The sequence below is a fragment of the Photinus pyralis genome, unplaced genomic scaffold (assembly GCF_008802855.1).
Source record: "Photinus pyralis isolate 1611_PpyrPB1 unplaced genomic scaffold, Ppyr1.3 Ppyr1.4_LG2, whole genome shotgun sequence".
Classification (NCBI taxonomy): Eukaryota; Metazoa; Arthropoda; class Insecta; order Coleoptera; family Lampyridae; genus Photinus; species Photinus pyralis.
This window is the reverse complement of record NW_022170403.1, coordinates 2,366,117-2,389,742: the sequence shown is the minus strand read 5'-3', so window position 1 is coordinate 2,389,742 and position 23,626 is coordinate 2,366,117. Positions and strand designations below refer to the sequence as shown.

General features: G+C 37.3%; 4 protein-coding genes across 4 annotated transcripts; 2 read left to right on the top strand and 2 right to left on the bottom strand.

Annotated features, from left to right (window-relative positions):
- LOC116164607 lies at positions 1 to 2,214 on the top strand (the record flags this gene model as incomplete). Its single annotated transcript, XM_031478800.1, is given in 2 exon segments — positions 1 to 364; positions 425 to 2,214. A coding segment is annotated over 1 exon segment (828 nt). The 3' UTR covers positions 1,776 to 2,214.
- A 4,129-nt stretch (positions 2,215 to 6,343) lies between these two features.
- LOC116163733 lies at positions 6,344 to 8,684 on the top strand. Its single transcript, XM_031477825.1, has 5 exons — positions 6,344 to 7,293; positions 7,386 to 7,568; positions 7,625 to 7,762; positions 7,831 to 7,911; positions 7,974 to 8,684. Exons 1-5 carry the CDS (start codon positions 7,106 to 7,108, stop codon positions 8,320 to 8,322), a joined length of 939 nt encoding a protein of 312 aa, XP_031333685.1. The 5' UTR covers positions 6,344 to 7,105; the 3' UTR covers positions 8,323 to 8,684.
- Positions 8,685 to 10,263: 1,579 nt separating this feature from the next.
- On the bottom strand, positions 10,264 to 12,390 carry LOC116164843. The gene is made up of 2 exons (XM_031479069.1): positions 11,690 to 12,390; positions 10,264 to 11,629 (listed from the first exon to the last, which is right to left on the bottom strand). Exon 2 carries the CDS (start codon positions 11,104 to 11,106, stop codon positions 10,279 to 10,281), a length of 828 nt encoding a protein of 275 aa, XP_031334929.1. The 5' UTR covers positions 11,107 to 11,629; positions 11,690 to 12,390; the 3' UTR covers positions 10,264 to 10,278.
- Positions 12,391 to 18,925: 6,535 nt separating this feature from the next.
- Positions 18,926 to 20,124, bottom strand: LOC116164950 (NADH dehydrogenase [ubiquinone] iron-sulfur protein 2, mitochondrial-like). The gene is made up of 3 exons (XM_031479208.1): positions 19,451 to 20,124; positions 19,231 to 19,394; positions 18,926 to 19,049 (listed from the first exon to the last, which is right to left on the bottom strand). Exons 1-3 carry the CDS (start codon positions 20,108 to 20,110, stop codon positions 18,926 to 18,928), a joined length of 948 nt encoding a protein of 315 aa, XP_031335068.1. The 5' UTR covers positions 20,111 to 20,124.
- Positions 20,125 to 23,626: the final 3,502 nt, after the last annotated feature.

The window sequence follows — 23,626 nt, the reverse complement described above, 5'->3', positions numbered from 1 at the left end:
TGTCAAAACATTGTCCAAACGTATGAGTTGGGGATTGAACTATGTAGACTCTTTTTAAATTACAAAATATGCGTTGATTGCCTTATAAACGGACTGAACGAGACTCAGTTGGGTGAATACATAATACGGTGATGAAGAAAGTTACATTTGACGATAGTAACAATCGCGTGTATGTACTGATCGCGTGGTCCTTTGCATATAGTGCGGCACGAAAAGGGCCTTGGGAAACTATGGCCTTGGATAGATTTCGCTTTAGTACAAAAATAGAGCAATTTTGTAAGATATTGTCTCCCGTCTTAGCAGAAAATCATCGTTTATCAGTTTATCTGACTAGATTTCAAGGACACCAGAACTCAATGTAATGGTATATCGCACTAGATTTCAAGGTCACCAGACAGTAATGTTTATCGCATTAAATTTCAAGGTCATCAGACAGCAATATAATGGTGGTAGAAACTGTGAATGGAATCAGTCGAATAGTGTTCGCTAATCAGTTAAAATGGATCTTAATCAACTCAACAGTAGCACCTACTGCAAACCTTTCAAGAACGTCAAGGATATGAAGGTCGGTGAAAAGTATAAAGTGATTGGTATCGACCTAATCAATACCAAATATGGCGACCGAATACTGATCGATACTGAGAACTTTAAGTGCATCCTTCCTTTGCGCTTTTATGACTACTTCAAGAGCGACAACCGTCTGCAGATCTTCAAGGACACCTTGTCCAGGGAAAAAGTGTTTATAACAAGCGCCGGAACGGCGGGGAAGACTACTAATTTAACATTTATGTAAAAAAGTTGTAAATGAGATAGAGAGAAATAATAAAATGTTGTTGATGAGAGAGAGAAATTGTGTCTCTTATTTAAATGCATATCCACCCTTAGAAACACTTTAGTTGTTCTGTGATCGTGGGGTCGAGATCATCTCAACGAAAAAAAGCTCCAAAATGGATACAATCAGTTGTACTAATAATTATTTCTCGTGCTCGTGCTGGTGCTGTAATAACAACAAAGACACTAGTGATGATTCTATCACCCAGTTTGCCGAAAATGTGCATAGTAAAGCTGCCGACGAACGTTTAATCGATTGCTCATCATATGACCTCTACGATGGTGAAAGCAATTCGAAGAAATATATTGAAATTGGCTACAGTACGCATCTTAATTTGGCCCCAGTTTTACGAATTGTGCACTCTCCATTAAATGCGATAGTGATGGTGAAAGAAGATTGGGAAATGCTTCTAAAGCACCAAACATATCTCGAGATGAAGTTCTTTAGATCTCAAGAGCTCGAAAATTGGATCGACTGGTCCAATGTTAAGGAAGAAGATATTGAGCACGACAAAAGTTCTGAATCGCTTAACGCAAATTTTACTATTCATTATAACAGGAAATTTGTGCGGGATCCCACGACGACTGAGAAAATATTAGAGAGCGTAACAATACAACGTGATAAGCTGCATTATTGCACGATGAGTAAGTACGTCGTTGAAGAATTGTTTAATCTAAAAGATATAATCAACTATCGTTTGGATTTACTGGAATCGTACGCTCTGTCCTGTTTCTATCAGGATGTTATCGAACAGGTGATTAACTACCGTCATTTTCGTAAAATGGAGTTTGGTAACGAGGACGAGGGCGACGATGACAACATCTATCGCGATATTGAAGACGTATTAAACTATAAGTTTAACGTCAATTCTCATAATACAGTTTGCATGATGGAATTATTATACTATCGACCTACTTATTTTATGTATCACATATGTCAATAAACGTACTTTATTTGAGCATTTTTGTTTTATTTGATGGATGGATTTCCTATAAATATGGCAACTTATTGCCGCAATTCAACAATGTTGAATCGGAAGCGGAAGTGTACGGATGGGAGTGGCTTGGTTAATAATCTCATAAACAAACTTCCAGTGGAACTACATATTCCTGGCTATCAGTATTGCGGACCTGGATGCGATGACGGGTGCTCACAGAAATGCCTAACGAACTAGATAAATGCATTCATGATTCAGGTAAAAGAAGAGTATACGGATTCAAGAACGAATAATCGTGCACCTAAAAATAACTTTACTTAATGTGTACCTAAAGCAAATTTTAATAATTTGGTTTCATTTTGTATAAAAAATTATGTCTTAATTAAACACATCTAATTAATTATAACATCGCCTATCGCTTGAAGGTATTAATCCCATTCAGAGGTACCTAATACCATTGAGTAATAAATAAATTCTTTACTCAATGCTAATACGTTATTAGCTTATAGTTACGATTCGAGGTAAAAAAATGCACCTATTTATCACACTGAGGACATGTTTAGCTACAAGCATTTTACGTGAACAGTGTGGATAACAATTTGCGCGATTAAAAATGACATTCCTCCTTCAGTCATATCCAATAGTTTTCTCGTTGTTACAGTTTAGTAAACTTATTGGGAACGCAAAAGACTTTGTGTTCGTCAAGAACGTACCTACACCTACTCCTAAAAATAACTAATGGAAATGAGAGAATTGCGATAACGTTAATCGCATTCATAATCTCACTAATGAAACATTTCCAAAGCATTGGGTCTATTTTCAATTATAATACAGGCATTTATGGGGATTTTTAGCGAAAAATTACTAGGTACGATTTTAATTACAAGGCTAAGAAGACTAAAATTTTTTCCTGGAACGGCGTTTCAAGTCCAACAATTTTTAACCGCAACCAGATTGCATCAAGGACATTTTTGTAGGAAATACTGCCTTCTTTAGCATGATTTAAAAATGATATAAGCAAAGCTTCTCTCGTTTCTTCGAAATTGACTTTCATATCTGCCCAACATTTTACATACGTTTACGTAGCATGTTTTATTTCTGTAAGTTAGTTCGATGCTTTAATGCAATTTCAAATGGTGTTCTTAGAAAAAATTGCGTTTGAGGAAAATCGGGCGATGACGTGAAGATACGAACTGCTCCTGCAATTTCCTGCGAACAACGGTCAAAACAAAAGACACTTTGTACATTGTACTATTTTAGTTCTTGGAAGGCGATGTGCAACACAAAAGTGCTGATCAAAATAGCCCTTTGCACTGTTCGGGATTTAAGAGGCGTTTTGCATACATGTGAAAAATGTCTAGCATAAAAAATTGTCACATGCAAATGCCAACTATAAAGTTTCATGACTTTCATTGATACATCAGAGTCTTATAATTACAAGGCGTTCAAGGATGAATAATTGCAGGCGCCCCTTCTAAAGTTACAGGGGAGGCGCGTGCAGCAGCTCATAGAAATATGCAATTTTTAGTTATTGTATAAAAATATTTATTGAAAAAATGACCGTATGCATTTTTGAATAAAATTCTTTCTCAGTTAGACCTCTATTTGCATCGCTAAACAAAGATTTAGAAACATATTTATATACACCATTTCATGCGGGAGTTTCACATGTGCAATTAATAGACGCAAATCTATACCTTCCCCGTTTAACGTCCCCAAAAACCAACCAAAAATTACAATAAATGAAAATGCCGCATAGAGTGTCTCCGGAGGGCATAAGCATGATTAAAAATTAATTTCTCCATGTCTCTCTCATCGAAACTTTATACTGTTTAATAATTACACAATTACTATTCTGCAACCGGGTGGTTGTTGTCGAAACTAAGGAGCTTACCTGAACTAAATGAAGGTTAAAGGCGATGACTCATAGAAAATTCTGAGAAGTGAGAACAAAGGAGGCAGTCTTCTTGGAAAAAGCCATGACTCATAGGATGGTAATATAAAGACACCCGTGAACCCTCAGTTCAAACAGATAAACGTGTGCAAGTCGCACATCTGTGCAGTGACATTGCAACGTAACAGGCGTGTGCAAATATGGTATCATCATCGGTAGGATTAATGAGCACTCGGATCGTAAATCTGACACGGGAGTGTATTTCATTATTAAAACATAGGGATGAGATTGTTCGTCATTTATCAGTTTTACGTGATAATGTTTCCATAGTAGAATGACCCCAACACCGAGGACAGTAACCCATGGGGTGACTAACCTAATGGCCTTCTACTTAGCACACGCGCAATAGTTCAAATGACCTGTGGTTCATTACCTACGCCGGAAGGCTTTGGGTAATTATTTTGAGGAATATATGAGGTACCCCGTGACAGCCAACAATGGCATGTCTGCCTGTTAGTCAATGAATTATTTTTACATTACAGCCAATCATCGCAGTCAACCGCTTTCAAGGTTACGAGTTGGAAATATAAGCTATGGCGAGCAGTACAGTAGTGCTAGTCCAGTAGTACGTAGGTCTCGAAACAGTTTGGTGAATCAGTAGCAGAAAATGGTTATTGCTATTGACGTTCAAGGATTTAAAACATCCCCAACGACATTTACGCCAAAGGAGTTGGCGGTATTTAATGGGCACCAAGTTGCACATATTGTGTTCAAACCTCCATTTTCATTTAGCAGTTTAGATGTGAACTACCAGAGACAAGCTATCTGGCTGATGCACAACCACCATTGTATTAAATGGGAAGAAGGACATACACCGCCCCACTTATTTCCGATTATACTTCGCCGGCTAGTATCACCAATGGAGGCTATATATGTGAAGGGAAAGGAGAAGGCAGAATTTATACGAAAAACCTTATCGCAGGATGTCGTCGAGATCAACGAGGAACCTGCATTACCTAAATTGGAAGCCAGCTGTTTATATCATTCCTATCCAAAATGTCATTGTGCATTGGCAAACGTGTATTACATACATAACAACTATACAATGTCGTAATTGTTTAGTAAATAAAGCGATAAAAGTGTAACATTTCTTCTTTCTCTTAATGCCCTATAAATAAGGATGCGGATGTGCAAACGGTCGTTTCAGGAAAGGTTTCGATCACTATATAAAACCTACCGTGAAAAGGTGTTTATTTTTCAGTTGGAAAATACTGCTATCAAGTATATCTACAGCTTTCAAAATAAACAGCTTCTGATATAAACAGGTAAGCAGATAAACAAATAAACAGGTAAACAGATAAACAGGTAAACATATAAACAGGTAAACAGATAAACAGATAAACAGGTAAACAGACAAACAGGTAAACAGATAAACATGTAAACAGATAAACAGGTAAACAGATAAACAGGTAAACAGATAAACACTTTCTTGCCTACATTCACCATGGATAAATTCGGACGTTCTCATACGCATGCTCAATTTGGAAAACTGTTAAAGACAATTTTCCATTACCGACGATACGATAAATGTAGAAAATAAGAGACTAAGTTATGTTGTCTACCCTATTGAACGTCACGATGCCCTAACGTTGCAACACTACCTATCAACAAGACTAAATCTCAACGGAAACCGGTTAATGAACCTCGCCGATCCAGTAGACGACCGCGATGCCATAAATAAAGGGTACCTCACACAATACATGCAGATTGCGAAAGCGCCCGTAGACAGTCTTCGCAATTACGTAGCGGTACTAGAGGAAGAGTTGAAAGCGGTCAAAGAAACTTTACATAAACTAATAGAGGATGCAGCAGGTGGTGAACGAGTTACACAAAGCGGCGCGCAAAAACTTCCCTCGTAGACGTACCATCATTAAAGGCTTCGATGATCTTTGGCAAGCAGATCTAGCCGAATTTATACCTTACGCAAAAGAGAATAAAGGCTATAAATACATATTAGTAGTTATCGATTGTTTTTCAAAATATCTATGGACGCGAGGGTTGAAGACTAAAACGGGTGAGGAGGTGACAAAAGCCGTACAGGCTATTTTCAAATCTACGAGACGCAGACCGAAAAATCTACAGACCGATGCAGGGAAGGAATTCTATAACAAATCATTCGCCAAATTAATGATGCAAGAACGCATTAATCACTATTCCACGTACAGTACGAAAAAGGCCGCACTGGCCGAGAGGGTTATAAGAAGTATAAAAAACCCCTTGTACCGGCAGTTTAGTTTACGCGGAAAATATGTATGGATAGATGCAATCGAATCGATCACGAGCGAGTACAATAATCGTAAACATCGAACAACGGGGATGAAACCGATCGAAGTGAAGGCCGATACAAAGCTGGACGCCTACAACCACATCAAGCTCTTCAACAATAAGAAATGCCGTTTTAATGTCGGCGATGTAGTTCGAATTAGCAAATTTAAATCCATATTTGCGAAGGGCTACACCCCCAATTGGTCCAGTGAGCTGTTCAAAATTATAAAAGTACAAATAACAAATCCGGTCACGTATTTGTTGGAAGACATGAAGGCTAAACCGATTTTAGGTGGATTTTACGAACATGAGTTGCAGAAGGCCAAGTATTCGGACGTATATTTGGTTGAAAAAGTCCTGCGTCGCAAGAAAGACAAAGTGTACGTGAAATGGTTGGGTCTGGACGAGAAATCGTGGATTGATAAAAATAATGTTGTTCTATAAGGTTATGATGTGTCGATTTGAATAAATAAATAACTAAAAACTTAAATATTTACTTTTTATTATTGTAATTCACCATACAACATATTTCCTAGTGTCTCTTTTTCTCGATGTCATCTATTCCACCACCCTCCTTTTTTATCGAGATATTTTTCAATTGTTGTTAGAAGTGATTATTGAAATATGTCGAACAATATCAGATTCCATTTTCCATCATATCTACCCATAACACGGTGCTGCGACAAATTCCAAGAGTGGCAGGAAATTCGTTATCGTATCTTACATAGATAATCGTTTGTCCCAGACACTCACACCCCACACTTCTTGTTAGGGGTTATGCAAAATTGACGAAATGCGATATACAGATACTACGTCAATGATGCACAGAAGTCATGAGATCTCACGGATTAAAGCTCATTTAAAGTTCATCTTCCCAGTACATTAATGAATATTATCATTGTTAAACTGAGGTGAATGGTCTCTGCCGTCTTCTGGGAATCTTCAATGTTGCAGGTGTTTCACGGGTATCATTTGGGACAATGGTTGATATGTGTGTGTGAGAACGTCCTTGATGTTATTTTAGAATCACTCTTTTGCTAACTCCAACAAAAACCTCCACATATATACCTAGGGGTAGACATTTTGCGGCACAAGTGTTAATCTGCACGTTATCGTCATGTCTTCAACCAAACGCGCCAACAAGTTGACTTTAAAAAAAAGTGCAACGAGTAAGAAGCCTTACATAAATGCCTGTGGGGGTGGTGGACGCTCAATCTTAAAGACCGCCTTAGAAAAACCTACAAAATTATCCGATGGTGATGTGATCAACCTCGTCACGGAAGATGAAGAAGGACATCGGGAAAGGTAAGTTGTAAACTTGTATAATAATTTAGTACTCGCTCTCCACCATCCATATAGATACTAATGTTGTAGGTATTATTTTATTTTTTTTATAGAACAATAGCTACCACCACCACCACCACAAATGAACTGGAAGATTTTCTAAAAGAATATGAGGGAAATTTCAATCATGTTTACGCTCCTCCAATTACAACGATTCCTCCACCTCCCATGAGACCACCGGTGATAGATCCCAGACATGGCCAGCAACAACAACAGCAACAACAACAACAGTTAAGGTACAAATTATTGTTCACGAAAAATAAAATTTCTAATGCATATATGTTTTTTACAGCCAGTATCCATCAGTACAAATATTGGAGCACATTATAATTCCTGCGCCGCTACCCCAGGCAAATACTCAAACGCAGCCACCAGAAAATGGTAGCTTTACATCCACAAATCCTCGATGGGGTGGCATGCATCAATTTCCGTAAGTTTACTCATTACTGTACCTCCGTTTATATGAAAAATACTAATTATTCTAATGTTACGTTACAGAAATAATCCAGCTCAACAACAACAACAACCAAATTTACCACTACAGCTACCTGTAAATAACGGCGGCAACAATCACTTTCAGTAAGTTACTTTTATTATACATACAATCTATTTTTAATACTGTGTTTTTCTTATTGTTACAGTGCCCCGTTGCCTAGGGGGGAAAAAGATATGCAATTACTAAGAGAATTTTATGAAAACGTCTCTCCGCCGTCTTCAGCAGCCATCGACCAAGAAGAGGCGCCACCACCACCGCCGCCATCTCATGAATCGCCCAGATGGCGCGAGCCATCCACACCCCAAGAGCTGGCGATGTTATCAATGGGGTGTCTGGAGAAGATGCTGACAACTTTCCAGGCCAGACAAAGAAATTCCCAACTCCAGACGGAGCGTTTAGAACGGGAGTTGGATGCATCACGAGTTCAAGATGAAAACCTGCATCGAGAGATGAAATTTATTATAAGTTACATGGAATTTTTAAAAAATAATTAATTTTTCTTTTCAAATTTAACTTCACATTTGTAATTAATAAGTAAAACATTAATGTAATGTACCTAATTTGTAGAAAATACATGGATTATTTAATGCGATTGTTGATATTAATTAATTTAGTTTATCTGCCACAAACATTCACGGAAATGTAATATTTACGTACCTACCTGAGTTCGAGTGAAAATACTAATCCGAATTAATCATTATCACAAAGAAACACCAAAATTATTTTCCACAACACATCGCGAATCGGCGAATATCACTGTGCAATGAAATGAGTGCATACGCAAGTCGGCATAATGCGAGCTGATAATTTTCTATTTTTACCAAATGCGCGATACCATGCAGAACGTCTATTCACGGTAGGTACAGTGTACTCGTTTTTAAAATTGAGAGTTCATTAAACACCAATCCCCAAATTTTTTTAAAGAGGCTGGTTCTAAAGGATGGATGTCGGGGGAAAATGAATAAGCACCCTTTATACATTCTTTTAATTCGCAAACTTTACATACAAATTGTCTTAATTGGTACACAAGAAATAACCATCGTCGTCGTATTTATGCCATTGCCTCACACACAAAGAAATAATCCTTGCCTTAACTGCCACTGTATGAATCATTACAAAATCAGTTTTTTCATACGGCGCTGACAACCCAGCATTTCAACATCCCACTTTAATTTTCTAATTTTCAGTAACAGTTCGTCAATTCTTTTTTTCCGTTGCTGCTGCTGCTGCTGTGGATGATGATGAACAATGGCTCTTGACATCTCGCCTATTATAGAATTATAAATTATTGAGCAAAGACCCATTACAACAAACACTTATATTAATCTGAACCACACCCATTCTTAAGTCGCCTTGATCACCCGAAAACAATACACCCTTTGTTCTCAAACTCCGCTCGACAGACAAACACCGCATGGCCTTGAAAGTGAGCCAGTATCGGCACGCATTAAGCTTTGAGTGAGCCAAAATCGATATGACCTTAATGGTCTTCTGTACCCACTGCATCCAATGTAAATTTCCATAAGAGCGCCCGCCATAAAAACTATAGTTGTTTTTCAAAGACAATTTTTTTAAGAACTATTTTATAAATTTAGACCTTTATCTACAAAATGTTCGGACTATTTTTTTTTAAGTTTATACCAACTGAATACCGATTGTTTAAAGATTATATGTTTCGCACCGATTATTGCGCTAATCTGTTTTATTTTTTTACTCTCGATCAAGACGATTTATGGAAAAAGTAAACCGACAGTTTTTTAGATAAGTTACTTCTAAACATGACCCCAAAAAATGAAGTCATAATTTTTGTAAATAAAGTCTGTATCTTGGCGGGCGTTAAATCAACAATTTGAGTGTAACAAGTGGCGCCGCTGCACAGTGTCGGTGGGAACTAACTAAGGACCAAGACAGGACTTAACAAAGCAAGAATATCATCTTATCTCTTGCAGCTATAATCATCTATACACTATAATGTAAAAAAAAGTTGCGCTTAGGTAAAGAAGACTCTTAACGGCGCGGCGGTTCGATTTACTTAACGATCTGGGATAGCGGTTGAATTAGCGATTTATACGTTCGTACAAACTCCACTTCTTTAATAAAACGATCCGCTTTGAGACGATTATACTTTACACGCTTAAACTATTCGTCGTTTCAAGGCCATTTCTTTAGTATCCATGATGATGCAATCAAGGGAATAGGTAAACAAACAGGGGGAACAGCCTGTTTATTTTGAAAGCTGTTTATTATAAAAAAATGTCGTCTAGGGCATTTATGCCGGGATCGCCTCGCTTTAGCCTTTTATCTAATTTAGTACCAGGTCCGCAATACTGATAGCCAGGAATATGTAGTTCCACTGGAAGTTTGTTTATGAGATTATTAACCAAGCCACTCCCATCCGTACACTTCATCACTTCCATCAAATAAAACAAAAATGCTCAAATAAAGTACGTTTATTGACATATGTGATACATAAAATAAGTAGGTCGATAGTATAATAATTCCATCATGCAAACTGTATTATGAGAATTGACGTTAAACTTATAGTTTAATACGTCTTCAATATCGCGATAGATGTTGTCATCGTCGCCCTCGTCCTCGTTACCAAACTCCATTTTACGAAAATGACGGTAGTTAATCCCCTGTTCGATAACATCCTGATAGAAACAGGACAGAGCGTACGATTCCAGTAAATCCAAACGATAGTTGATTATATCTTTTAGATTAAACAATTCTTCAACGACGTACTTACTCATCGTGCAATAATGCAGCTTATCACGTTGTATTGTTACGCTCTCTAATATTTTCTCAGTCGTCGTGGGATCCCGCACAAATTTCCTGTTATAATGAATAGTAAAATTTGCGTTAAGCGATTCAGAACTTTTGTCGTGCTCAATATCTTCTTCCTTAACATTGGACCAGTCGATCCAATTTTCGAGCTCTTGAGATCTAAAGAACTTCATCTCGAGATATGTTTGGTGCTTTAGAAGCATTTCCCAATCTTCTTTCACCATCACTATCGCATTTAATGGAGAGTGCACAATTCGTAAAACTGGGGCCAAATTAAGATGCGTACTGTAGCCAATTTCAATATATTTCTTCGAATTGCTTTCACCATCGTAGAGGTCATATGATGAGCAATCGATTAAACGTTCGTCGGCAGCTTTACTATGCACATTTTCGGCAAACTGGGTGATAGAATCATCACTAGTGTCTTTGTTGTTATTACAGCACCAGCACGAGCACGAGAAATAATTATTAGTACAACTGATTGTATCCATTTTGGAGCTTTTTTTCGTTGAGATGATCTCGACCCCACGATCACAGAACAACTAAAGTGTTTCTAAGGGTGGATATGCATTTAAATAAGAGACACAATTTCTCTCTCTCATCAACAACATTTTATTATTTCTCTCTATCTCATTTACAACTTTTTTACATAAATGTTAAATTAGTAGTCTTCCCCGCCGTTCCGGCGCTTGTTATAAACACTTCTTCCCTGGACAAGGTGTCCTTGAAGATCTGCAGACGGTTGTCGCTCTTGAAGTAGTCATAAAAGCGCAAAGGAAGGATGCACTTAAAGTTCTCAGTATCGATCAGTATTCGATCGCCATATTTGGTATTGATTAGGTCGATACCAATCACTTTATACTTTTCACCGACCTTCATATCCTTGACGTTCTTGAAAGGTTTGCAGTAGGTGCTACTGTTGAGTTGATTAAGATCCATTTTAACTGATTAGCGAACACTATTCGACTGATTCCATTCACCGTTTCTACCACCATTATATTGCTGTCTGTTGACCTTGAAATTTAATGCGATAAACATTACTGTCTGGTGACCTTGAAATCTAGTGCGATATACCATTACATTGAGTTCTGGTGACCTTGAAATCTAGTCAGATAAACTGATAAACGATGATTTTCTGCTAAGACGGGAGACAATATCTTACAAAATTGCTCTATTTTTGTACTAAAGCGAAATCTATCCAAGGCCATAGTTTCCCAAGGCCCTTTTCGTGCCGCACTATATGCAAAGGACCACGCGATCAGTACATACACGCGATTGTTACTATCGTCAAATGTAACTTTCTTCATCACCGTATTATGTATTCACCCAACTGAGTCTCGTTCAGTCCGTTTATAAGGCAATCAACGCATATTTTGTAATTTAAAAAGAGTCTACATAGTTCAATCCCCAACTCATACGTTTGGACAATGTTTTGACACTGTTCCCTAAAAGTCTCAGGTCCATAGACCGCCTCATGCTCAGCATCAGATAGCAATACCAATAAGGTTTGATGAAGGCATTCAACAGCCGTTCGCCGCATATTCCCCCTTAACACTAACCACATTTCAAGCTAACATCTTCTAATATCTATATTTAAATTGCAACACGTTTGACCTTGAGGCGGCACCCCAGAAAAACACAAACAATTTGATTACACACAAACAACATACACAACCTCCCTTTGTTCTCAGCGATCGACCTTGAAATCCAATGGCCTTGAGCCGCCGCCACCCCCCCTCCACACAAACAATACACCCCTTTGTTCTCACAACTCGACCTTGAAATCCAATGGCCTTCACCCATCACCCCCTCCGAAAAACACAAACAATACCCCCCTTTCTTCTCAACACTCGACCTTGAAATCCAATGGCCTTCAGCCATCACCCCCCCTCCGAAAAACACAAACAATACACCCCTTTCTTCTCAACACTCGACCTTGAAACCCACCCACCCCCACTTACGCAATACCACTTTGACCTTCAACACCACTTTGACCTTGAAACGCTAACACTTCAATCATATGGCACTTTTCCATGTAAAGTGAGCCAGGATCGGCCTTACTATATCTACTGACAGAGATCCCCCTTGTGGTCCTCTCTATCGGATCGCGCTGGCCGACGGAGCGCGCGTTCCAGTATAATTATAGTTCAGTGGACAAGAATGTTGAACCTGATGATTGAAGAAAAGAGGCCGTGTGGAATACCGATCAGGAGGTGGACAGATTGCACCAAGAAGGCTATGGTTTAGAGACACCTGAAGTAGAAAATGCCGAAGAGATAGAAAAAGAATTAATGTTTACCCAAAATGGATGATTTTGGGTAAACATTTCAGGACGTGAAACGTTCATTTTCATGCCTACTTTCTGTCAGGAAACTTTTGTTAGGAAATTTTAGTTTGCATTACAGAGGCAGAACAGACTCCGTTTCCTGCCACTTGTACTTTACTGGCCGCACCTGTCACTTTACCGGCCACACCGTCACTTAACCGGCCGCATCTGTGACATTTCTAAATGTCTATAATAACTCCTGTCATCACTGACAGGTTGACATTACTCAAAAGTTCTATATAAAAACTGAAATTTTATATTAAAATTCGATTTTGAGTAAAATTTAAAACAAAACTCGTCAGTAAAACTCGGAATTAAAATACTCTGCCCCAAAGGGGCCTCGTACTTCAATATTTCCTTGCCCCGTAATGTGTCATTTTCCTAACTTTTATGTAGATAACTATTGTAACTTTTTTTTCCAGTAATTTAAGTATAATTACCTTTTGGGTAATGTGAATTGTACAGAAAACTTTAATTTTTGGGGCCTCGCCCGTAAGATAAATAAATAAATAAATAATAAATTACGTAAAGAGCCTTTCTATTCTTAACTTGCACTTAAACGGCGCAATTTGTAATACAAGAACGTTGGTTTTTACGAATAATAAAAAAATTACTGTAGCTAGCACAGATACCACCCGCGCACCTTCGAGTACAGACAGACAGGCAGGCAGACCGGCCGGAGATTTTGTCTGATTTCCATTAAAAAAAAGTGGGAGGTCATTTTTTACCCCAAAACATTACTCCCCTTACTAAAGTTTCGGTGGTAAAAAATCATCAGTTTAGTCATTTTTATACAATTAAATCGGTTACTGGTTAAGAAACATAGCATGGAATTATTTGGCATCAGATAACGATGTGATGGAAGAAAAAGTGAAATGGATGCGAAGTAGGATGGAGACGAAGGGAGAGGAAGGTACGTAATAATGAAGAAGAATGCACAATTTTGAACGGAGTGGAGGAAGAGAACTATGATCTGCAACGCAAAGAACTGATGATGAAAAGTAGGAGTGAAGAAAGTGGCCAGCTACCAACTGTGAAGGCCACGTGGAACAAAAGGGAAGCTGGAGTAAAAGAAGTGTGTACCTATACGAAAAAGGGCAAATATTCGGACAGGCCGCATCAAGGGTGTATAACGTAGGTAAAAAAAAGTGAAATGGAGGCCTGAAAAAAAGAAAAATAAAGAAGAGTTAAATAATTTATATTCAAAGATAGAGAAGATTTTATTCATTTTTAAACTTCGTACTCAATTTTTAGGGAATTATCTAATATACAATGTGTCCAGTTAGGTTCGTAGCATATGGTAAACATTTTTATTATTAACATTACGAAAAAAATTAACAAAGTCCCCGTGTGAGATCGAAGGGACTTCAGCGCATTTTTGTGTGGCAGATCAGTATTCTATTAGCCACTTTCAACTCAACCATCAATAACAGATCTTGTCGAAGGCTACTACATTCACTAACCGCTTCCCACTTTCCGCGTGCACCCGCAATGCGCTTTTAAAGTTTTGACTCCACCATCAGTAAGATCGTGTCGGGGGCTACCACATTCCCTTTGACGGTAGCCACTTCCGACGTCCCGTTCACCCGCAATTCGCTTCTATTGGCGACACGAGAAAGAGAGACAGCGATTCGAGATTTACGAAACGTTAAACCGCGTGAGTTCGCAACGGAAGGTAAAAGGCGCCCGAAGTTGACTACTTCTAGAAGACGCGCGCGCGCGCCTCGCAAAAGGTCGTTAATTTCGCCCCTATGACAAAAAACAAAATTCCGCCACGCAGGAGTTGTGCGCGTTTACAACATCTTTCCGACGACACCCATTTGAAAAGAATCGGACCAAAACTGTAGTAGAAGATAGGAAAAAACTGAAAAACCTTCACGTTAGTATACTACGCTCGAGGATGAGGCCCAGATGTCGCCAACCCCACATCATGTAGCCATGTACACCCGTTGCCTTTCTACAAGAGTTCTTCTACGCGCCCACATTTGCAGCCAGCCAGCCAGCCATCCAGCCAGCCAGCCAGCCAACCAGCCAGCCAGCCAGCCAAAGTGAGATTAAAAGCTACTTTTTACAAATAAATTTGCAAAGATGCGCTAATAAATTTGCAAAAATGCGCTAAAAAGTTCGTCTTCTCAAAAAGTTCTTCTGAACCCTAAAATACTACCGTCAGATATCAAATTTTCAGTCCTATACGAGGAATGTCAACTGTTCATTTAGCACAGACCTACTTTCCCTTCCCACTAACAGTCCAAAAACAGAAGAACTGTTTAATGTGTAAAATCTTACCTCTTAAATGCCTTTATTCATTAATAAACGTTAAACAAATCAATGGTTTTTCTTTAAATGATAAGACATGCAGGACATGCAACGTTTTGCAAACGTTAATTGTCAGTGTGCTCCAAAATGGAGGATGGGCTTACGGACTAAGCTTACGAACGACTCAGCTATGGGATACAGGGTGGCAATTTGAAAACTTACCGCCCTTAGTTACCACTTAGTAAATAAACGAGATATTAAAAAAAATCAAAATCCGTTTCGGTAATTCGGAGGGGGAATCACAATGACATAGTTGACGACGCACCCCCTCCAACCCCCTGCGCCCCAGTCACCCCAACTTTTAAATCTTAAATAGTGAATAGGGATTTCTGCAAAATTTGGTCAAACATCGACACCCTTATCACCTCCAAAAACGACCTGCTGGCGTGAAAAATCCGTGATAAAAACGTTAACGAAAAAGGTTTAAAACGCACCAAAGAAGGATGAAGACAGATGATGTGTTAAAGAAAGTAGGCGTGAGGAAATTGTATATAAAGAGAACCACTATGGAGGTGAAAATATAGTGAAGGATGCGGTAAGTGTGCATGAAGGTAGGGTAAAGGAGGAAAGAAGAGGGCGTGGAGAAAAAGAGACACTTGAAAGGACGAGACGGAGTGAAAAAAGAACGCGAAAATGGAGAAGGAAGGGAATGTGTGAATGATTGTGGAGGCAAAAATCGTAACGACTTGAAGAGAAAAGCTGTCAATTAACTGGCCGTGAGGGAAGAAGTTCAAAAATGCCGTGGAAAAAGGTGTAAAATAAATCTTCACGGAACGATACCTACATCAAAGAACCAGAGCTGGGCAGTATTCGATTTTGTAAATACTTTTTAGTATTCAAATCCTTTAAAGTATTCAAATACTTTGTAATTAAATACGTTTATGGAAGCAGTATTTGTATTTGTAACTCAAATACTTTCACAAATATTTAGTATTCGAATACTTCGCAAAGTATTTGGATACTTCGTAAAGTATTCGAATACTTCGCATAGCATTTGAATGCTTAACCTTCCTTTTTTTTATCAAAAATCGACTACTCCAAAATTTCCGGGAAAACACTATTTCTCATTAATTTTGGTGCGTAGAATCCAAAACAATTCGTACTTTTTCGATCAGACTTCTCAATCAAAAGTTATAAACTAGAAACCAATTTCGAAAGAAAATTCAAAGGGCTGTAACTTTTGAACCAGTAGCTCAATCTTGGAACTGTTTGAAATTATGGACTCTACAGGCCACATTCTATAAGAAAATTTTTTTTTTCTACAACTGTCAAAAAAACCTGTCATTTTCTGACGGATTTCGAAACGCGAAGTACTAGATTTTTAATCGGTTAATTAATAAGTAAGGTTGCTCTTGACAACGTGCGCGAAATCGTCAACAGTGAAAAAAAGTATTTCGCGCACGGGACAAAGTTGAACTTAAACAGCAAATTTAATTAACAATCGGTTCAGTTGTAGAAAAAATATTGTATATAACGCTAGCGCGAAGTTATTTCGCGCATTTGACTGATATTTTAACTCGGCTTCGCCTCGTCAAAATACCTTCAGTCTCAATGCGCGAAATTGAACTTCGCGCTCTTGTTATATAAATAACTATTTCGGGTCGATCTGAGACAATTTTTTTTTCGAGCCTCAAAAAAGGGCAGTACTTTTAAGTTATTCAAATATTTGAGAACAATTTAGAAATGTTTAGGGAAAGTTTCCATTGTCACAAAATCAAATATAAAAATCCGATACAACTGAATACCGAACGATCCTGGAGTGAAACTTTTTGACTCGATAGTTTACGTAACTTAAAAACAATAGGGACCTTTCTTATATCCTTAAGACCATGTGTACCAATTTTCAAAGCGATCGCACGTTTCTAAACAAGTTATCATGCACACGGACAAACGGATGGTCAAAAATGGATCTGTTCCAAAATCGCTAGGATTAATTTCAGAAAGGCGTACGTATCATGTGCACGACGGTTTGAAAACTGGTACACGTATTCTTAAGGATATAACTGGTATAAGAAAGGTCCTGGTAGGTACCTCCTATATAATAATAATAATACGCTTTTACTCCCCTTAAATTTGTATATCGGGTGATCAAAAAGAACTGCAGACAGTTTAAATTGGGCGCTTTAAGTTTTTAATATTTTTTACTTAAGGAATTGGCAAACATGTTTAGAAGGTAGTTTATTTATGTATTAGTGATTAAATTGATCCACCACTGCTTTTACATAAATGACATTCGGTATGTTATCAACGTTATAAATGTTTAGTTTTACGGAAAATTCAAATTGTCCGCACTACTTTTCGATCACCCGGTATAACAATAGAAATATAACAAAAGCTAACCCCATACAAAGTATAACTTGATTTTTTAAGTAGTATTAAGACTTTTATCTAGTATACTATTTTAAATTTTTAATGTATTTGAGTGACAAGTATTTGAATACTTTTTACTGTACTCAAATACTTTTCAAAGTAAGTTAATGAAATACTTTTCAAAGTTTTCGAATACTTTTTATAGTATTCGAATACCTTTGAAAGTATTCGAATACTTTTGAAAGTATTCGAATACATTCTAAAGTATTTGAATACTTATTTTTTTAAAGTATTTGAATACTTTTCTATGTATCTGTATCTAGTATTCGCTTGTGCTGGACGTAAAAGTATTTAGTATTCAAATACCTTTGATTTGTGTAAAGTATTTACTATTTAGTAATCAAATACTTTTTGAAAGTATTCTGCCCAGCTCTGCAAGGAACCACGCGTAAACAACATGCAGAGCGTGGAGGAAGAAGTGCCATGAAGATATAACGATAGCGCGAAGGAACCTGAAAAAGAAACACACGAAAGAAGAACGAAGATAGCACAACTAAGTTTTTAATTGTAAAGAACAACATAAAATCACAAGATGGATTTTTTTCATGTTCAGGGAGTACCTCCTGGTAACTGATGTGCGATGTTAATTCGATTCGCACCCTCATATTACACTTATACACAGAATTCATAAATATATTTTGTTTTAATTTTTGCATAATCCTAAAAAGATGATTGCTATGAAGTGATGGACAAATCCATGTCTAATAATATTGCGAATCGTTACCGTGTATGAACCGTGAGCGAACATTTTCGTTTCGGTACATTATTGGATAATTGTGCTAGTGCTTAAATGAATTGTTACCATGAAATCGTTGGGGTCTAAGGTGGAGAACATTTTGTTGCGCTGTATTTGGAATGACGTTTCGTTAAAAAAAGCAATCAAAGTTATGCAGATAATTTGTTTGTACGAGGAGTTAATAATATTATAAATAAAATGGCAACCGGTAAAAACGTTATAGACAATTAATTCGTGCTTTTATTGGCTGTAAAAACTCTAAGTTATAAGAGTAATTTTGGGCATTTCCATTTTACGGAACGCATTATAACCAATGTAAAGAATTACTGACTATATTTGACGCTCCATGGGTTACCACATATCATGTGCCCAACCATTACCATATGAACTTGTAAAAATAGAAATGTAATTTATAAAATGGGCAAGCTTGAGGAAATACTTATGTGGAAAGAATCGAGGACACAAGGTTTGTAAGCATCGGTAGGTAGGTACAAAAGTAAATACAAAACTTAAAATTCAAATTTTGTTTAATTGATAATTCCAGAAGTAAACAATGTTACGCTTACCTGTCATGGCAGTCACCGTTAGCACCCACAGGAACATCAAAATCCAATTCATCATAAATCTCGTAAGGAAGATTTTTTCGGAGATCCCACTTTACTCCAGTCGCGCGTAAATTAGTTCCTCTGAAAATATATGTAGGTGATTTACGTCGTTGATTAAGATCCAATAAATGTTTGGTTTAATGTTTCATTTTATATGGAAGTATTTTTCTTGTTAGACCAGTTAATATTGAATTATTTTGCCGAAAACAATCACCATGGAGTGGTGTAACAGATAATCTCAATAATAAAAGAGTACACTTACGAACAACCAGTGTTAATTGCATCTTCCGCACTAATCGCCCCAATGCCTACATTCCTCGCTAACCAAATTCTGTTATTTGTAGTTACATCTTCAATTTCGTCTAGACGCTGACAGAACCGTTCAGTAAAGAGCTGTATATCGTCCAATAGCCCGATTGGTAGATCCTGAAGTGACAAAGCAATTTGTATGCAAGAGTTTTTGGAATGAAATGTATGCCTACCCGTGCAACACCTCCTACCCGAAAATATATCGAATGCACTCTTCCGCCACTAACCCGTTCACAAAATTCCCAGATTTTTTCTCTTTCTTCAAATACCCAAAACACTGGTGTTATTGCACCCGCGTCCAAAAGTTGAGATGCTGCGCTTAACCCATGGCTCAACAAACGAGTTAATTCAATAAAAATGGTTCTGATAAACTTTGCTCTTCTCGGTATATCGATGTTTAGCAATTTTTCAAGTGCCAAACAGAAGGCGTGCTCATTGCACATGGGAGACACGTAATCAAAACGATCGAAATATGGTAAAGCCTGTAAGTAAGTCTTATGCTCGCAGAGTTTTTCGGTACCTCGATGTAAGTGCCCAATATGAGGATCAATTCTTCGAATTACTTCACCTTCGAGTTCACAAATCAATCTCAAGACGCCGTGGGCTGCTGGATGTGCTGGCCCGAAATTAATTACCATATTTCTAACCTTCTTCTCGACCATAGGTAATTTTCCATTCCATGGTTGAATTTTCCAGTGCTTGAATTTTTCTCGATTGAACATAACGGGTCCATCAAATTGGCGAAACCATTCCGCATCGGGGTACCACTTTTGCATAAAACGTGTATTTGGGCGTGAAGAAATTTTCATTAAAATACGTGATAGCAATGACATTTTGTCAAATTATATTTTTGCGCAGTGTCTAAGTACGTTGTTGTCCACTGACACCAAACTGGGCAACGCGTTCATATAAACATAGAATTTCATTTTAAATTAACTAATTATAAGTAGATACCGCATTGAAGTACGTATTGAAAAACTAAGCAAAGGTATCATTCAGAAGGTTAGTAAAAATACAATATGTTTATAAAGGTACCTACCTAAATAATAATTACTTATTATACAAGACAATGGTTAGTTTCCCTTTATCATGTATATTACAAAACCTTATTTTATAGCAGAAGCATAAGAAATCATTACAAAACTTCTGAAAATTCTATAAGTATTTAATTTAGACCTCCAACATAGCAAGCTTAGGTTCCCTCGTCGTTTTTAAGGAAAGAATATTGCATTCTATTCTGAACTTCATTTTATATCTTTCTCCGCGTCCCATTTTTAATAAAACAGATGTCGTTAGAATGCACAATGATTTGTTACATTTTTCGTTAAAGTGATCATTTTATCTGCCCTTACGGTTAAAACGACACTTCGTCTACGTATTCAAACCTATTAAAATGTGAATTTAACATATGCTAGAAAATTACAAAAAAAAATATGTGCAGCACTTAAGGACATAGAGTAGTGCTTTTTTGCCACTCGGATAGTCAGGCCGAGAAGTTCCATATGTTAAAGTGGCCCCTAGAGATCAAGTTGTGCAGGGATCGGTTATGGCGCAAAGATACACCGAATAAGTTTGGTTTGCACTTACAAGCCATATTTACAGGGTGTCTCAATATTTGAAATAAAAGAAAATCATAACATTTTCATTCAAACACTTACCTGCAAAATTTTCTTAATTACTTTCTTGGCTTTCTGACCTTCTTCACCTTCTTTGGATAGGTCGACCTCTTCCACATCCCTCTGAACCTCGTCCTCTTTAACATTTTTTCGGCTTGTTCGACTACTTCGGCTTATTTTATCAACGCCCTCTGCTCATCGGTTCTCCCGAGTTTCACGGCAGCTTTTTCTTTTTCTTCGTGATTTACGGAATCTTTTGTCTCTAATTTATTCGTGTATTTAGGTTCCTTTTCCTTCTCTCACTTTTACCTTTAATTGTTTCCACAGAGTCATTAGTACAGAGCGAGATCCCCAAAGTAAACTCATCCATTTCTCAGCTTCCTCGGTTGCCTTGAATCTTTAGCTTATCTTCATTGCACTCTTCAGCACCTTCGATTGCGTCAACTTCACTGGCCTTTTTGGCATCAGTTGCAATGGGTTTCCATATAAAGGGGGTCTCTTCTTTAAAATAAAATTTTGACGTTCTAAATGAATTTAAAAATTCTTTAGCAAAATAACTGACGTACCATAAATGTTACTTGAACGCCTGTTTTGCTTTTAGAATCAAACATAAAATTACTGTAAAGGTTTGGACGTATTGATGTAAAAAATCAAAGAATAACTAGATCAAGTGACCTTATAAATAATGATAATCAACCCATGAGATTTTCTTGTTTTAAATGGGAAACTGATTTTCTCTATCAAATTCAAATGGGTTCATCAATAGTAAAAATACATGCAATACAAACGGCTTCAAATTTACCCAGAGGTTTAAGAAAACACAGATTTAAACTTTCAGCGATTATAAGTTACGATGATTTTTGTGAAAGATATACATTATACAACCCTTATTTTTTTACATAAATAAACGAATCTCGTAAAAAGAACCTTCTTCTGCAAATAGAACGAGCTCGCACGGCCCTCCGTACATTGACAGTATTTCGAAAAAATCAAAGAATGTAGCTGTAGATTGGAGCTTCCCGTTGGGAAATGGCACTGCATTAAGTTCTCAATCAATTGTTCTCTGGATGTAGTTTTTTCGAACGATGCATTTCTGTGTTTAGATTGTAAGCAAGCAAGATTCTTATTGGTATTAAAGTTTTATAGATTACTTCTCCACCAATATTTTTTGCAGAACAATTTTAGTATTACGATTACGAATGCGAACTACGCACTAGCACTAGCGCCAATTATCCTTTGTCGAAATAGGATCATTTTTTATGCTAGAGAATCGTGTGTATTTTTGCGTCCGATTCCAGAATAATCCTCTTTTGTTGTGTAATAAACTGACACATTCAATTATACTTGCTTCTGTGTTTTTATTTATCCAACTGCGGACACACGCGGATATTTTCTTCCGCGTAAATTGTCGTAATCACTTTTTCTAACAGACCGCCAAGCCCGAATGAATGCAAAATCTTACTATGGACCACACACTGGTCGTATCGATGGCTCAAACGCGAATTGGCTTAAAGTCTTCCGCAATAACCGCTACTTCATTTCTTACTTCTTTTGCAAATCCCACGATATGCAGATGGCCTAATGCCTAATTCGCAATTTTAATCGTGTAGCCCTAAGTAAGATACCGAATCTAATCCAAACTCCAGACTGACAGGCGACACCGATTTGCGGAATTAGTTATTTGGTCAGTTCACTGACGTATAACAAGAAACAACAGTTAATTCCACCAACTACTTACCAATCTTTACAATTCCACCAAATAGAATTTATTGGATCCTCTAATTTTTACACCCTGAAGACGTTCTATGATTACTAATCTAATGCCTAAACTGTGAAGAAATAAATCGAAATTTAGAGCTACCGTTACCGTTAGTATTTATATAATTAAAGGATTTTACAAGTATTACCTCACAAGACACAAAGGGGCCCCAAATAAAAGTAGTGGTGAAACGCCCCTGATAGTACCTATACCAGGGACGCATCCCCACGACAGTTTACTAAGGGCCGGTATTTCCATCTCGGGATAAAGTCAAGTATAAGATATCTTCCAGGTAAACCGACAGTTAGCGTCGCTTCGGGTATTTCGAACCTCGTTTAAATATTATCGGCAGGATAAACTCTAAATAAAGTTATTGGGTAGATTTTCTGGAGTTATCAATATAACCCCTAGATATTGCGTAAAACTACTAGTAGACTGGTGACGTTTTAAAAATTTGCGAAATTACCAACCGTACTTATACTAAATAGGAAGAAAGAAATGGAAGTATGCAAGTAGAAGTACTCAAATACATACTATGTTTTCTTGAAGGATATAGGTAACCTATTTTAGATTCCAAATGGATCAAGATTTTCTTGACTTATTCGAATCCGATGACGAAGAATTATTTAAGGTGATCTTTGCATACGATTAGCTTCGGCTGTACGATTATTTATTCCAGACTTTGCATTAAATTGTTGGGCAATATTCTCCCAGCAATTATTTTTTTCTGCTCAAGTAACACCCATCACTGCGTTTATTTTCCAGGACGTCCTTGTACGCGATAACCAAATCCACAAGCACACGATTTTCAGATGTGCTGAAATTAGCAGTTCTTTTCTTTCTACGAGGTGCATTTACATCACGATTTTGGTTCATGTTCAGAGTACCTACTCATAAGTAAGGCTTATTCTGTAATTTACGTTTGACAAATATATTATAAGTCACTGAATTTCTTTCAAAAACAAAAGCATTCG